Genomic DNA, 16,702 nt, shown 5'->3' with positions numbered 1-16,702 from the left:
TCATTGTAAAGCTACATCAGTTAAGACAGTATAATATTGGTATAAAGATAAATAGGTCACTGAGGCAGAATAGATATCCCAGAAACAAGTCATACAAATATATTCAATTTATTTTGACAAAGGTGCAAAAAAATTCAGTGGAGAAAAGACAGTCTTTTCAACAAATTGGATATCCTCATGTAAAAAATAAAAAAACACTTTGGAGGCAGGATTTCCAATATGGTGAAGTGAGGGTCTCCATAAATCAGTCCTCTACAAAAGCAACAAAAAGACTGGCAAAAAATTTCAAAAACAAAGGCTTTTTGATAATAATCAAAAGAACATTTATTTAAAAATAAACAAAAACCTGCTGAATCACAGTCGAGCAGCACTGTTTGTGACTTTATAATTTAAACTACTTCCATCCTCCTCTTCCTGTCTCCACATAGCCATGAAAACCAGCAGCTTTGCAAATACATTTTCTGTGAAAACCAGCAGGCTTGCAAGAATTACTGGGTATGGAGCTCCTCAAAAAAGTCCCAGTCCCACAGCACTGGCAGTTCCTGAAAGTCTTATTCATAGAGAACTGTCATTATTGACCTAAGACCTCCACAGAGAAAACCTTATCTCTAGGGTGTCAGTGTCAACTGCTTAACATTACAGCTGCCTGAGGCTGTGATACCAGTTGAAGCAAACAAGAGCCCCTGGGTAGATTTGAAAAGCTTTCTCCATATACTCCTGGGGAATCTAGAAGGGTGCCAATGTCTGGAGGGCTGTGCACATGCCCAGGAAAGAGCAGAGAAGACACCAATCTCCCATTTCTGGATGATTCTGTGGTCATACACAAGCAGGACATGAAGGCTAAGCTAGGGCTATAAACAACCTAAGCACTGAAGGCACACCCCAACACACACAGGACCCCTCAGCAAAAAGTGGAAAACTTACTGGGTCAAGAAATTTGAAGAAATCTCTGGCCAATCATCAGCTGAGCACTAAATTAACCAAGCACTGACTTTGGTGGCCGCACAATAAAGGAAATACATATTTTAAGGATTAGCCCAGGAAAGTCATTAAATGAATGAATAGAAGCAGCAATGACAATAACAACAATTAAAAAAATCACAAACAAACCGTGTGTGTGTGTGTGTGTGTGTGTGTGTGTGTGTGTGTGTGTGAGAGAGAGAGAGAAGGGGAACATCTGATTTCGAAAATTGCAACCTTATACTACCTAAAATGTCAATTTTTGAACAAAATTATTAAACATGTAAAAAAAAAAATAAAACAGTAACGTATGGTCCACACATGGGGAAAAAAGGGGCCAATGCAAACTAGCCCAGAAGGATCCAGATGTTAGACTTAATAGATAAAAACTTTAAATCAGCTATTAAAAATATGTTCAAAGAACTAAAGAAAATTATATTTAAATAATTAAAAGAAAGTATGACAACAATATTACACCAAGTAAAGAATATCAATAAAAAGACAGAAATCATCAAAGAGAACCAAGTGGAAATTCTAGAGTAGAAAACTCCAATAAATAAAATGAAAAATTCACCATAGGGACTCAACATCAGATTCGAGCTGGCAAAAGAAAGAATTGGTAAATCTGAAAATAAGTCAACTGATTATTGGAAGATTATCCATTCTAAAAAAAGAAAATCAAAGAGAATACTAAACAGAGCCTCAAAGACCTGTGGGGCTTCATGGAGCATACCAACATATATGCAAGAAGGGAATCCCAAAAGAAAAAGGGGGGAAAAAAGCCAGGAAAAATATTTGAAGAAATAATGGTCAAATATTTCCCAAATTTGATGAAAAACATTAATCAACACATCTGTCTTAGTCCATTTTATGTTGCTACAACATAACACTGATTACCTGAGACTGGGTGATCTATAAAGAAAAGAGGTTTATTTAGCTCACAGTTCTGCAGGCTAGGAAATGGGGTGGCTACATGTGGCAGCTCCTGGTGAGGACCTCATGTTACATCAAAACATGGCAGAAAAATGAAAGGTGAGCTGGCTGCAGCAAAAGGGCAAAACAGGAGAGGCTACCTTGCTTTATAACAACCTACTCTCACAAGAACTATCAATTCTTGTGAGAATTAACCCTATCTCCTGAGAAAGACATTAATCTATCTTATCAATAAACACCTCTTAAAGGCACCACCTCCCAATACTGCAACATTGGAGCCCAAGCCTCGAGGTGAGTGGTGGGGACAAACCATATTTAAACCATAGCAGCATCTCAGAAGCTCAAAGGATTACAAGTGGGATGAATTAAAAAGATATATTATTACATCCAGATACATCATAGTCAAATTGTAGAAAGACAAGGACAAAGAGAGAGTCTTGAAAGCAGCAAGAGATAAATGTCTCATTGTATACAAACGATCTTCAACAAAATGAACAGTTGGCTCTTGGAACCCACAGAGGCCAGAAGGCAGTGGGATGACATATTCAAAGTGCTGAAAGAAAGACTATCTATCAAGAATTCTATAACTGGCAAAACTATCTTTCAAAAAGGCAGGAGAAATGAAGGGAATAACCGATAAACATAAACAGAGAATCCACTATGAACAGACCTATCCTACAAAAAGAAATGCTAAAGGGAGTCCCCTTCAGGCTGAAATAAAAGAACCTAGACAGTAACTTGAATCCAAATAAAAAAATAGGGAATACCAGGAAAGGAAACTCCATAGGGAAATATAAAACTACATAGGCAAATATTTAAAAATACATACGTATTTTTGGCTTATAACTTTTCTTTTTTCCAATAAGATTTAAAATGGTAATTGCATTAAACAATGACTATAAATAAATCAAAAGGAGTCACAGACAGAATATAAAACCTAAAGCTACAAAACATCCAGAAGGAAATACAGGAGAAAATTTTTGTAGTCTAGGATCAAAGATATGTAGATACAATACCAAAAGTATAATCCAAAAAAAAGTAAGAATAAATTGAGACTTTCAAAATTAAGAATTCTATTTTTTGAAGGATGCCATAAACAAATGAAAGGACAACCCATGTTCTGGGAGAAAATATTCATAAATCATATATATAATAAATATCATATATTCATAATATATAAAATATTTTCAAAACTCAACAATAAGAAAACAAATAGCACAATAAAAAATGGGCAAAAGGTTTGGAAGTTTCACTAGAGAAGACATGGATGGTAAGTAAGCACACGAAAAGATGTAAATGTAAGATGTGAAACCATAAAAATTCTAGAAGAAAATATAAGAAAAACTCTCTGGACATCAGCCTAGCAAGGAATTTATGACTAGGATCCCAAAAGCAAATACATCAACAACAAAAACAAATAAATGGGACTTAATTAAACTACAGTTTCTGTACAACAAAGGAAATAATCAACAGAGTAATAGACACCCTGCAGAATGGGAGAAAATATTTGCAAACTATACATCTGATAAAGGAATAATATCCAGAATCTACAACTTAAACAAATCATCGAGAAAAAGCAACCCCAATAAAAAGTGGACAAAGACCTGAACAGATATTTTTTTTTTCAAAAGAAGATGTACAAATGGCCAACAAACATGAAAAAATTCTCAACATCACTAATCATCAGGGAAATGCAAATTAAAACCACAATGAGATACTACCTTACCCCTGTCAGAATGGCTATGACTAATAAATTAAAAAAACAATATATGTTCATACTGATACAGTGAAAAGGGAACTTTTATACACTGTGGGAATGTAAATTAGCACAACCTCTACGGAAAACACTATGGAGATTACTCATAAAACTAAAAGTAGACCTACCATTCAATCCAGCAATCCTAGTACTGGGTATCTACCCAAACGAAAAGAAGTCATTATCTCAAAAAGACACACCAAAATGTCATTCATAGCACAATTCACAATTGCAAAGATATAAATCAGCCATAAAAAGGAATGAAACAACGTATTTTGCAGCAACTTGGATAGAATTGAAGACCATCATCCTAAGTGAAGAATCTCAGGAAAGGAAAAACAAATAGTACATGTTCTCACATATAAGTGGGAGCTAAACAATGGGTATATATGGCCATAAAGTAGTGTAATGGGCATTGGAAACTAAGAAGGGGAGGGTAGGAGGGATAAGAGGGATCAAAAATTACCTATTGGGTACAATGTACACTATACTGGTGACCAATTCACTAAAAGCCCCAACTTCAGCACTATAAAATTCTTCCATGTAACAAAAAGCATGTGTACTTACAATCTTTTGAAATAATGCCATTAATAATAAATGGCTCCAGAGGGAGGGGGGTGAGGAAAATATGGGTGACCTTAACATTTGTACCCCCATAATATGCTGGAAAAAATTTAAAAAAGGAAATAAATAAATAGGATTCAAGTATTAAAAAAAACAACAAATAATAAATGGGCAAGAAATCTGAACAGACATTTCTCAAAAGAAGACATACAAATTGACAATAAATGATATGAAAAAATGTTCAACATCACTAATCACAGGGGAAACCCAAATCAAAACCAGGATGAGGTATCATCTCATCCCAGTTAGGATGGCTATTATCAACAAGACAAAAAGCAACAAATGTTGGCAAGCATACAGAGAAAAGGGAACTCTTACACACTGTTGGTGGGAATGTAAACCAGTGCAGCCACTACGAAGAACAGTAGGGAGGTTCCTCAAAAAAACTGCAGACAGAACTATCATATGACCTACCAATCCCATTACTGGGACTTTATGCAAAGGAAAGGAAATCGTTACATTGAAGAGACATCTACACCCCCATGTTTTCTGCACCATTGCTCACAATAGCAAGACCTGGAATCAACCTAGGTGTCCAACAACAGATGAATGGATAAAGAAAGTGTGGTATGTGTACACAATGGAATACTAGTCACACATATAAAAGAATGAAATCCTGCCATTCACAGCAACATACTTAGAACTGGAGGATACTATGTTAAGTGAAATAAACTAGGAACAGAAAGTAAAACACCACATGTTCTCACTCATATGTGGAAGCTAAAAAAAGTTGATCTTATAGAAGTAAAGAGTAGGACAGAAGATACTAGAGGCTAGGAAGGGTAAGGGGAAGAGAGGGATTGAGAGAGATTTGGTAAAGGATACAAAATTGCAGCTAGATAGGAGGAATAAATTCTAATGTTCTATACCACTATAGGATGACTATAGGTACCAAAAATACATTATTTGGTTCAAATAGCTAGAAGGAGGATATTGAACATTCCCAACATAAAGAAAAGATAAATAACTGAGATAATGGATATGCTAGTTACCATGGTCTGATCACTATACACATTACATGTACTAAAACATCATTATGTACTCCACGGATATGGAAAATTACTACTTGTCAATTAAAAAACTAGAATTAAAACTTTATGTGAATTAAAAAAAAAAAAAAACTAGAATTGGAATAAAAATAGCTAGGAACTTAGAATGGTACCTGCACAGAGTGAGAACTTCTAAATATCTAGCTACTAGGTATAGCAGAAGCAACAACGATAGTAGCGATAAAATGAGTAAACCTTAAGTAAGTCCTCAGCTGGACATACTCCCCTAGTTATGTGAGGTTTGTCCCACCACTCCGCCAAAATTTTTCCACCCATGACTTTTAAGCTGCTAAATCAAATAAACAACTCTCAGACATCATCTTATTTGAATGTAATTTGACGCATTATTATCATTCTCTCATCTTTGAAACACTTTCTTTCCTTGGCTTTTAGGACACTTTTCTGTTCTCCTCCTGTATTTCAGGGAAGTCTTTCAATGGTTCTCTGACCAGTGGAAGCTTGGCCATCAATCCTTAGAAAGCTATGGGGCTCAGTCTCTGAAGTTCTTATCTTTTCCAACCACATTCCTGGACTCCATTCAGACTCATGGTTCTCATACCAGCTGCTTACTGAGGTCTCCAGTTCTATAAATCCAACCCAGACCTCTCCCTCAGGCTCTAGACTGCTTAGTCAATGTCACCATTTAGACACAGGACAGCTAACCAACAGCTGAACTTAACCTGTCCAGTCTGACCACCTGATCTGCCCCACCCATCAATGGCAATTCCACTTTGCATTTGCTCAGCCCCAAACACCCTGGAGTCATCCTTGATTCTTCTCTTTCACTCAAACCTCACATCCAGTCCATCTGCAAATCCCTGTGGGCTCTATTCTCAAAATATATTCAAAATCTGACTACTTCTCACTTCTCCTTGCCACCCTTGGACAAACCATCAACATTTCTTACCTAGAACAAGCCACCATCATGGCTTGCCTGGATTTTCATGACAGCCTCTTAACCAGCTCCTCTATCTCTGCCCTTGTCTCCCTAGGATCTGTTCTGAAGACAGGAACCAAAATCTAAGTCAGATCACCTCTCTAATTCTGAACCATGAACCCTGCAGTCTTCCCATCTCAGGCAGACTACAAGCCAAGGTTCTTAGAAAGGTCTGCAGGATTCCACATAATCAATTCTCCACCATCCTCCCATCACCCAAATAGCCTCATCCCTATGACTTCCCTCATCTCTCATTATGCTCCAGCCATCCTGGTATTTTAGTTGCCATAGCAGGCCAAGTACTCTTGGCCTCAGGGCCTTTGCATATACTGCCTAGAATATTTCCCACACCCCAGCCTGGCATCTAAACAGTTTCTCTTTTCTCTTCCTTCAGGTCAACTCAAAAGTCAACTCCTCAGTGAGGCCTTTTCTGGCCACACTATCAAAAATGTAACCTTCTTCCCATTCCAATCCCAAGACTTTCTACACTCCTGTTTTTTGTTTGTTGTTTTTTTTTTTTCTGCCCTATGCTTATCACCATATGACATAATATATGTTTATTTATCTAATATATTGGCTCTCTCCCCTACAGGAATATAAACCCCATGCAAGCATCTATGTCTGTCTGGGTTATTCACTGCTCTTCCCCAGTACCTAGTACCTGGCACACAGAGAAAATGAAGAAATAGAAAGAAAAACAAAACAAAACAAAACAGTCTCTTGATGGTTTCTAGACATGGGTTCTAGGCGTGGGTTCTAGACATGGGTTCTAGACATGGGTTCTAGACGTGGGTTCATAGAAACTATGGATTCACCTCTTCTAAATGAAAGCCAGAATTTCCTGTATCATAATCTTCAATTAGCAAGAAAGTGGGAAGAAGCCTGGTCTAGACATTGGAGACCTAGAGGAGGGGTCCTCAAACTTTTTAAACAGGGGGCCAGTTCACTGTCCCTCAAACCGTTGGAGGGCCGGACTATAGTTCAAAAAGAACTATGAACAAATTCCTATGCACACTGCACATATTTTATTTATTTATTTATTTATTTTTGAGACAGAGTCTCACTTTGTTGCCCAGGCCAGAGTGAGTGTCGTGGCATCAGCCTAGCTCACAGCAACCTCAAACTCCTGGGCTCAAGCAATCCTCCTACCTCAGCCTCCCGAGTAGCTGGGACTACAGGCACGTGCCACCATGCCCAGCTAATTCTTTATATATATATATTAGTTTTTCTATATATATTAATATATATATATTAATTTCTTTCTATTTATAGTAGATATGGGGTCTCGCTCTTGCTCAGGCTGGTTTTGAACTCCTGACCTTGAACAATCCGCCTGCCTCAGCCTCCCAGAATGCTAGGATTATAGGCGTGAGCCACTGTGCTGGGCCTTATGTATCTTATTTTTGAAGTTAAAAAACAAACAGGTAAAAACACCTGCATGTGGCCCGCGGGCCGTAGTTCGAGGATGCCTGACCTAGAGTTTAGCTCTTGCTCCAGAACTAGCTACATGACCCCAGGATCTTAATGTTTCCCAATCTGTAAGAGAGAGAATGAGAAACGAAAATGCCGACAGGAACTTCCAGCAGTACAGGTCTATAACCGGGGGCTTTGTGTCCTGGGATTGATTCAGCAGAAATGGGTAAAAAAATTGACTCTGTTATGGAAGGTATTTCATATATTCTAACTAATAGATAGATATTCTTAGCAGACAAGAGCATAAGGAAATGCTTAACTTACCAGCCTCCAGAGAAGAAATCAGTAGAGCTATGAAACAAACAAGTCTGAGTGACACTTTCATATTCTCCTACAGAAATGGAGGAAAAGACAAACACAACAATGTTATTATTACAACAAATCTCTGAAACTAAATACACTGACACCCCACCTGTCCCCACCCTCAACCCCAAGTCAAAATGATGAATTAGCTTTTTATGCATCATTAATGTAATCATGTTTGGCTTCTGGTTAGAAAAAAGGGGGAGTTGGGGATTGGAGATGAAGATTTTTCACAGAATTGAGGACAAACTCAACAATTTAAGATTAAAAAAATCTTCCATCATGTTTCAATATACATTTCCAGTCTTGCATCCCACTTAAATTTCCCCCAAATCTAGTCTGCATCCAAAGTAAACTAATCCCTAAACCAGCTTTCATTTGCTTGTGTGGATTTGTTCCTCACATCAAATGTACCCTGCCACCAACACCCACTGGACAATGTCTCCTGCAAGTCGAGGTTAGTCCAAAGGTCATGCCTTCATTTTATAATGTGAGATAAAAAATTGCTTGTATAATATGATATACGTACACAGAACTGCACAAAAAAGACTAAAAGAAATTACAACAATATGCTGAATTTAGGTTGGTTCTTGTGGTTTGCTGGGTTTTCCCTTGTCTGGGACTTTATATACTAAGTGTGTAAAATGAGTATTGTATGAATCTAATCACAAAGGAAAAGAGAGAAAAAAATCCACAGCCTCCCTGAGTGGTTTAAAAGGCCACACCAACACAGCATCAGCTATAACAGATACTGCTCAGTGACAGGACAACATACTCAACCAAGGTCCCGGTAACTTACTAATTTAATTACACAAGGCTTTTGTCTACATACATGGCAAGCGGTATAATCAGATTAGGTACTTGTCCAATAGAGCAAATCTAGAAGGAGAACATGCCCATTACTTTAGCTACAAAACAAAGTCACTAAAATAGTATAGTGTTTAGAATAAAAGTAAATATGCAAACAAAATATTTTAACACAACAATCATTCAGACCCTAATGATGGGATCACATGAATATTAACTGGAAAATGTTCTATTTAAGAAGGTGCATTAAAAGGTACGAAAAATATTACAATGTCTTTCTAAAACAAATTCAGAAAAGAAAAGAATTTCTAAGCATGCGAGACACACCCATTCACATTCTCTTCACTTTACCCCAGTACCAGGACACTGATCCCTAAGCCTGGCTCAAGCCCTGAAACTTCTCCCAGAGCGGTAAAACTGCATTCCTTAAATATCCTGTAATTCTGACCCTTTATTCCCATAAACAGGCTTTCTCTCCAATGAGTCTAGATTACTAGCATTATTACCATACATACTTCTAAACTACGTTCAGATGATTGAATAAGACAGAAGGCCTGAAGCCTTGCAGCCTGTCCGATGAACACTGTCTCAGAAGTGAGTTTTAAGGCTTTAGGATAGAGAGGAAGAAAAGAAAGGGTTAACATGTTTCCCAATCACCAGTTCCAGGCCAATCAGTTACCTGCATTAGTTTATCATCAACAAAATAAGGGCATTATGAAATCAGCTGAACGCTGCCAGCTGCTCGTTCATTCAGTTACAAGATCGGGCTTGTTTGGCCATTAGGCAGAGGAGAAGAAAAGAAAGATGCCAGACTGAATTTTATAGAGTGTGTATCTCGAGATATAATCCTGAATTAATTGTGGACAAACAATGTTTAATCACAGGTCCAAGGCTGGCGGCCTCTACCACAGAGGAGGGTGATCTTGGACACATCGCCTCCCTGAGCCTCAGTTTCCCCACCTGCACAAGGCAGGCAAGGAGCCAGCTGATCTCAGAGCCCTTCTTGCTCTAACAGACTATAAAGGGGAGGGCCGAGCCCCACAGGTCCAGGCTTGCTCCTGCCCCAGAACTGCTCTGGGAAAAGGCCTGGGGTTGGGAGTGTCCTGTCACTTCAGCGGAGGCCTTTCTGAATCTGCATGAGTCCCCAGGACCCTGGAGCAAGGGGCCAGCACCGAGCCTCAGGATGGACGTTGAGGGTCATGTGGCCTACAGGAATGAGGATGTCAGGAGGGAAGGAGGTAAAGGATGCACCCAAGATTACAACACACACACTCCCAACAAAAATCAGCGCAACCCCATCGTGCCCTCAAATAACACAGAAATCCCAAGGTGGAGCCAGCCCCGACTGGCCTGTGTAGCGCCAGTAGGTGAAAGGCTGCCCACCCAAGTCAGCAAGTCCCTCACCACAGACGGCACGTGGGATGAAGGCTCAGCCTGCGTTCCTCAGTTCCCCCATTTGACAAAATGGGGACGAAGACAACAGCATCTGTCACGGATGGTGCTACGAGGGTGAAATGAGTGGCCACAGGAAAAGGGCTTAGCATACTCTCTGGCTAAACAGTCACTCTCAAATTGCTAGCTGTTAGAAATTGCCCCATGCGCTGACGACAAATATAAGTTTCAGCAAAATGTTTTCAGTTATCCATTCATGTCTTTATTCACTAGCTGACACATTCAACAATTATAAACTGAATGTCTACCACATTCCTGCATCCACCCTTGGCTCTGGGAACAAAAGTAGGGGTAAAGGCCATGGCCGGGCTCCAGGAGCCCAGCAGCCGTGGGGAAAGTGGGGACGTCCGCAGAGAGTCAGACTTGGATGTGGAGCGTCCTGGGGAGGAACCTACGCCCAGGGCGGGACGGAAGACAGGGCCCTGTCAGCCTGGAATAGGCGGCAGGAGAGGATCCGGCAATGTCGAGTTCTCAAGCATACACCAAAGGCCGTGCCAAGAGGTGAGGCCATGAGGCTACACGTGCCCAGGACATGAAGAGGCTTGCTGCGGAGCTGGGACTGTAATTTGCAGGTAGCAGAGAATCGCTCAAAGCTTTTAAGTCATGGGGTGAGGAATGGTTAGAACTTCATTCTCCGTGGGCATTTTGGCACCTGTGTGGAATACAGACTGAAGACAGAGGGCAAGCCGAGAGAGCAGGCTGCCTCCAAGGTCCCCAGGGGAGAGGACGAGGGGTGGCCAGCCAGCAGTGACCAGCAGGCAGGCAGGAGCACATGTGAGAACTACTCAGGGCAGAGGGGAGAAGGGGGATGTCTGGGCCTGACTCACTGAGGTGTGGCCAGGGAGAGGCAGGTCCAGACACAGAGGGGAGGCTCGGTAGGCACAGACAGCTCATGGGAGATGCTCGGAGGCTGTCACCTGCAGCACCACGAGGCCCAGCGCTCCTGGGATGAAGCAAGCAGTATTGTCTCCAGCGGAAGTCAAGAATTTGAGCTTGACGTGAAAGCGGTGTGAAAACAGACAGCAAGGCCTGGAATGTGCTGGAACTGGGAGAGCTCAGGCACAGCGTGGGGGCCTGCCACTCAGCAGGGCGTAGCTGGAGCACAGCAAAGGTGACCTAGTAAAGCAGGCAGGTAGTGGCTCCTTCTGGGGTCACAGTCTCATTCAAAAAAAAATCTATTAATAATATTAATGAAACCATGGAGCTGCCCCAAAGAAAAATGTGCTGACAAAATATTTTTACATACAGTGGAAGATATCTCAGGGGTTCCTGGAGCTGAGGGTGGAGGAGGTCAGCTGTTTGTGAGAAAAGGCTAGAAGGCTCTGGGGTGACCCAGCCCCGTTACCTCAGAGAAGGCCTTTTCTTGCACCAGGTGGTCCTGCTTCTCAGGCGGGAGTCAGCATCGTTAGGGGCCGCGTCTGCCTGGGGAAGGAAGAGCACACCGGTGAAGCTGGAGGAAGAGGCATGAAGTCACTGACCCCTGCGAGCATCTCAGGAAGCATCAGAAAGCTTTTTATTAATAAGTGCTCAAGAAAATGAGTCCAGTGTTTCAAAAGTCTATGTTCCAGAGCCCTTTGGGACAGGACATTCTCAGGAAATCCAGTCCCAGGGGTGAGGAATACAAACAGCTTGGCAACCTCAAGCTATTTTTCATTCAACACATGTACCTGGAACTTTGCTGGACATGGGCATGCAGAAATGAATCAAACCACCTCTGGGGGTGCATGTGGAAATACAGCGTGGGCCCTGCCAGAGAGAAACACACCAATGCCAGAAAAAATAGGCAATCCCAGTCTAAGAACACGCATCCTTACTCTTCCTGTACAAGGCATTTACGATACACCTGCACCCTGTATTACATAATTTAAAATAACTTCAAAAGAGCTGAGTTGTGAGAGCTGTATTGTTATGTCCTATAGACAGTTCACCATTCACTCAGTTTTCTTTTAGCACTTTGGAGTCTAATTTTTTTTTCATGCCAGAATGATTTCCTTGGGCCTTTGAAAGCGTGCAAGGCCCCAGCGTAAGGCCTTTGAATGCCCATCGATAAAGCAGCCTGACTAATCCAACACGTAGCATTTTGCTTAGACTACATGTACTAAATCCCAACCTGTTATTCACTTTAAACTTACAAGACAGTGCCCAGTGTAACTTTTAGGTACCAGAGGCACGGGGGCTCGTCAACACAAATCAAGAGAAGCCCCCCACACCTCCCGTTCCTAGTCCCGGGACAATGTCCCCAAGCCCCATGAGTGTGCCCGAGAAACAACTGCAGCTGACAGGGGCTATGTAGAGAACGTCACAGTCACAGGGACATTGATGAAATGGGGGAGGGGACGAAGGACCAGCAGGAGAGATGGATTTACTTGGAAGGCCCAGCCAGGCTCTTGCAGAGAAAGTGACTGCCCACACCCCTCTGACTACTTCACTTTCCCTCTTCCTTTTTGCCCCAGAATCTCCCTTTAATCCTTTGCACTCGCTTGCTGTTTTCTCATTATCCACTTGACATTATCCACACTCGACATCCGAGTGCAAAGGGTTAAGAACTTGTGTACTCACTGTCTCCACTTTCCATCCATCCCTCCCTGAGATGCTCTGCCCAAGCCTCCTAGTTTCCCCATGCCAGGGACCCTCAGTCTCCATCTCACCAGACATCTCTGCAGCACCTGACCGGCCCCCAACCCCCTCCTGCATGAACCCTAGCCGAGAGTCAGAGCCGCCCCCTGCCAGCCTTCCCTGCCCAGCTTGCCCTGTGTCCCTCAGGCTCCCCTCCCCGCCCCTCTGTTAGCACCTGCCACTCTGCCTCTGGACACCCCTGTGTGCTTCCCAGGGCTGTAATTCCATTCTTCCCATTCACGCCTGAAGGCTTCTGGGATTTCTGACCAATTCTGAGCTGATTCTGATCATTTCTCCTAGGGCAAGAAGACACCCTCCTCCAAAGCCAGGTGTCATTCCTCACGTAGGCTGACCCTGGTGCAGCACGCTAGGGTGCTGAGACTGCTGGCTCCAGCAGCGGGGGGCGGCTCCCCTGGTTGTCGCCTTCCCTTCTCGGGCTGCCCCCCATCTCCCATACCCCTGTGAGGAGGGCCCAACCTACACATCCTGCATGTAGCAAGGACTCAGTCAGTACTTGGGGAAGGAAGGAGGAGGGAGAGAAGGAAGGGAGGAATCTACACACCTACTCACCATCTTTGCCTTAGACACATGGGGACCAAAACCATCCTGGAATCAAAAGGGGACAAGGAGAGAGTGTGGGTCCGAGAATAGGAATGCAAGGGGGACCGTCACTGTGGTTGGAGGTGGCCGGGAATCGTACAGGAGAAATGCTACCCAAGGAGTTAGACAAAGAGCTCCCACCCAGATGAGCCGTGGTGGGGACAGCCCTGAGAAGAGAGAGCTGGGAACAGGACTGGAGTGTGAGCACTATAGTGCCAGATGCATACTCACTGTGTGTTCAGAACCCACTTGCCCATGTCCCTTGTGATTTTTAAAAAATGGTTTATAGATAGCAAAACTCAAACCTTTAAAAAAATGCCAGCAACAATAAAAAGTCACAGATTTATTCCATTATGTTATTTTTCAGATTGAATTTTCCACATCAAATAAAATGATTGAGGAAGGGAAAGAGATTGACTCACCCAATCAATTAATAAGCCATAACACACTATCCCCACCCCCACCCCCGTTCTGCCCTGGGTGCAGTGGTGCCTGTATGACGTCTGGCATTCCAGACCAGCTAACACCCTCTGCACAGCAGTGTCCAGCTGCAGTCTGGCAGTGCACCGAGATAGTGACATCCATGCCCAGAAGTAAGCTGGAGCCTAGGTTGACCAGAGGCCTTGGCAGCCCAACCCCACCCCCAGCAGCCCTGTCCACCCACTGCAGCACACCACGACTTTATATGACAGTCACATGAAAACACTGGCTACTGTGAGATCTTCCCCAGGACAATCTCACTGGTGTTTGGTGACTACGACATATTTGGAAACATCAGCATATCACAAACATGACTACAGTGGTGGTGCATAGAACACACATATAAAGCTACTTGGTTTTTGTTTGTTTGTTTGTTTGTTTGTTTGTTTTTGAGACAGAGTCTCACTGTGTTGCCCGGGCTAGAGTGCCGTGGCATCAGCCTGGCTCACAGCAACCTCAAATTCCTGGGCTCAAGCGATCCTTCCACCTCAGCCTCCCGAGTAGCTGGGACTACAGGCACACACCACCATGCCTGGCTAATTTTTTCTATATATATTTTTAGTTGGCCAATTAATTTCTTTCTATTTTTAGTAGAGACAGGGTCTCGCTCTTGCTCAGGCTGGTCTTGAACTCCTGAGCTCAAATGATCTCCCTGCCTCGGCCTCCCAGAGTGCTAGGATTACAGGTGTGAGCTACTGCGCCCAGCCTAAAGCTACTTGTTTATTAAAGATAAAATGAAAATGCTTATTTAAGGCATAAAAGCAATTTTCTAACAGACCTTGAATGAGAAACTTCAACATGAACTAAATTACAAAAGCAGTAATTAAGAATAAGGATTAATAATGAGCAGCATATTGGCCCCAACAAAAGCCCCTCTTCCAGGAAGGACTGACTTCATCCAGTGGCACCTTCCTGTCCTTCAGGAAATTCCATACCCAGGGCGAGCACAGGAGAAGAAGTGACAGTTGGGGACAGAGGAGCTGTCACCAGAACCCAAGGTGCCTTCCTCAATGCCTGAAGTCCAGTGCAGGGGAAGGAAGCATTTGTTTCTGCTTTGTAGACACATTACATCTACTAAACACACTCTTATTCTTGAGGAATTTCCTACCACTTTGAGGAATTCCTTTCTTACTCCTGAGGAATTCCCCAACATTGTGATTGCTGCCTTCCACGACAGAGGCCAGGCGCAGGCAAGGTGGCACGCAGAAGATGCACCCCAGACAATGTCAGAACATCTTGTGGGTCCATTTCTGGGGACAGTGGTGGTAGAGGTGCCTGTCCTGGAGGAAGGAAGCTCTTCCAAGCACCTGGTGCTCAGTGTCCGTCCAGGCACAGGTAGCTCTGTCCCTGCACTGGGACCTTCGCGGAGCAGTCCCACCACGTGGCTTGTGCTGTATCTAGCTTTGTTCACCTCCAAGCCTCTCTCTCCAGCCCTCTCTGCCCCCGCTCCATCCCATATTGGGAGGGGACCAGAGCGTGTGCACAGGTAGACACCCCAGTCCGTGCATCCGAGTCCACACCCCTCCATACAGCCCTGGCCAGTCCACAAAGCAGGTAGGCACACTACCGGTGGAGCCCACGGGGATGACCCAGGGAAGACACAAGGTGTTTGGGGAGGGAATTCCAGGGGTCTCAGGTACCTGAGGCATGGTAGGCACAGGTTCCATGAATGCACATCCTTACACACCCTTGCCATGCCAAGGGGTGTGGCTGGCCAAGCTGCAGAGCAGAGCCCTTCAATGCACTGGGCCAGCCAGAAAGAGAGAGTAGACAGCAGTAGGTAATGTCTCCTTCTTCCAGGGGCCTTAAGTAGCTAAATATGAAATTTATAAGAAAATCCTAACAATACTTTGTACATTTCCATGTCATATCAATACACTCTTCCACTTTCCCATGGAGTGCCTCATAAATATGGCATCATTTAATATAATATTCAACACAATTTCTCTTCCCAATCATTAATCAATATGTGCATATATATCCATCTTCTGTGATGGAGAAATTAGTCAGAGAATTAGGCTCCAACTACTTTGGCCATAACCGAGAAGTAACTGAGGATGAGACCCTGGGAAAAGCAAGGGCTGATGTAGGTTCTTCAGCTCATGAAACAGCACAACCTACGTGTTCTATTGAAAATCAGCAGAAACGTGTATGAGGAGTGGGTTATGGTACCAAAACTAAGCCCATAATTATGATGTTCTCCCATTACCCCTTTGTTATAAGGATTCAAACAGGTATTAAATAATCCCCAATCTTGTTAAGAACAAAAATATCAATGTGAAAGGAAAGCAAAAAGGAACTTATTTATAAAGCTATGGAACTACATGCTTGTGGAAAATACTTTAGAATTCTTTGATTACACAAATGCTTGCTTCTTAAATTAGAATCCACAAATTCCCAAAGAGAAAGTACTTAGTCAGGGAGCCCAGAGTCTATCTCCCTGGGGGGAGATTTTCTGGGGGGAGTTCTTATTTTTATATTAGAGCAGCATGACTATATTCTGAAGTAGAAAGAAAAATCACCAAGATCTTTCCAGGATAAAACACAAGGCATCATAGAAGCACCTTTTCAAAGCATTTGTCTTAAAGTCCCAGGCAGCCATAGTCATTTCTATACAGTGCCAGTCATGAGACATAGAGGCAACAGGGTCCCACAGACTCACCCCCAGAGGGCAAGACAGACGAAGCCACCTAACCCTAATTACCTCAGGGT

General features: G+C 42.9%; 1 protein-coding gene across 8 annotated transcripts in view; it reads right to left on the bottom strand.

Annotated features, from left to right (window-relative positions):
- IL1R1 (interleukin 1 receptor type 1) overlaps positions 1-16,702 on the bottom strand; it is an 87,448-nt gene that overhangs the window by 27,927 nt on the left and 42,819 nt on the right. For 7 of the 8 annotated variants that reach the window (XM_076001061.1, XM_076001058.1, XM_076001055.1 and 4 more), the window contains 2 exons: positions 11,640-11,716; positions 7,997-8,063 (listed from right to left, as the gene is read on the bottom strand). In XM_076001061.1, the coding sequence (XP_075857176.1) occupies positions 7,997-8,057 (61 nt within the window). In that variant the 5' untranslated portion in view covers positions 8,058-8,063; positions 11,640-11,716. Of the gene's footprint in view, positions 1-7,996; positions 8,064-11,639; positions 11,717-11,961; positions 12,988-16,702 lie in introns of those variants that run through there. The other variant, XM_076001056.1, reaches the window with a different exon arrangement.

Source organism: Microcebus murinus, chromosome 3 (assembly GCF_040939455.1).
Source record: "Microcebus murinus isolate Inina chromosome 3, M.murinus_Inina_mat1.0, whole genome shotgun sequence".
Taxonomy (NCBI): Eukaryota; Metazoa; Chordata; class Mammalia; order Primates; family Cheirogaleidae; genus Microcebus; species Microcebus murinus.
Note: the sequence above shows the minus strand (reverse complement) of the source record. Positions and strands in the feature narration are given on the sequence as shown.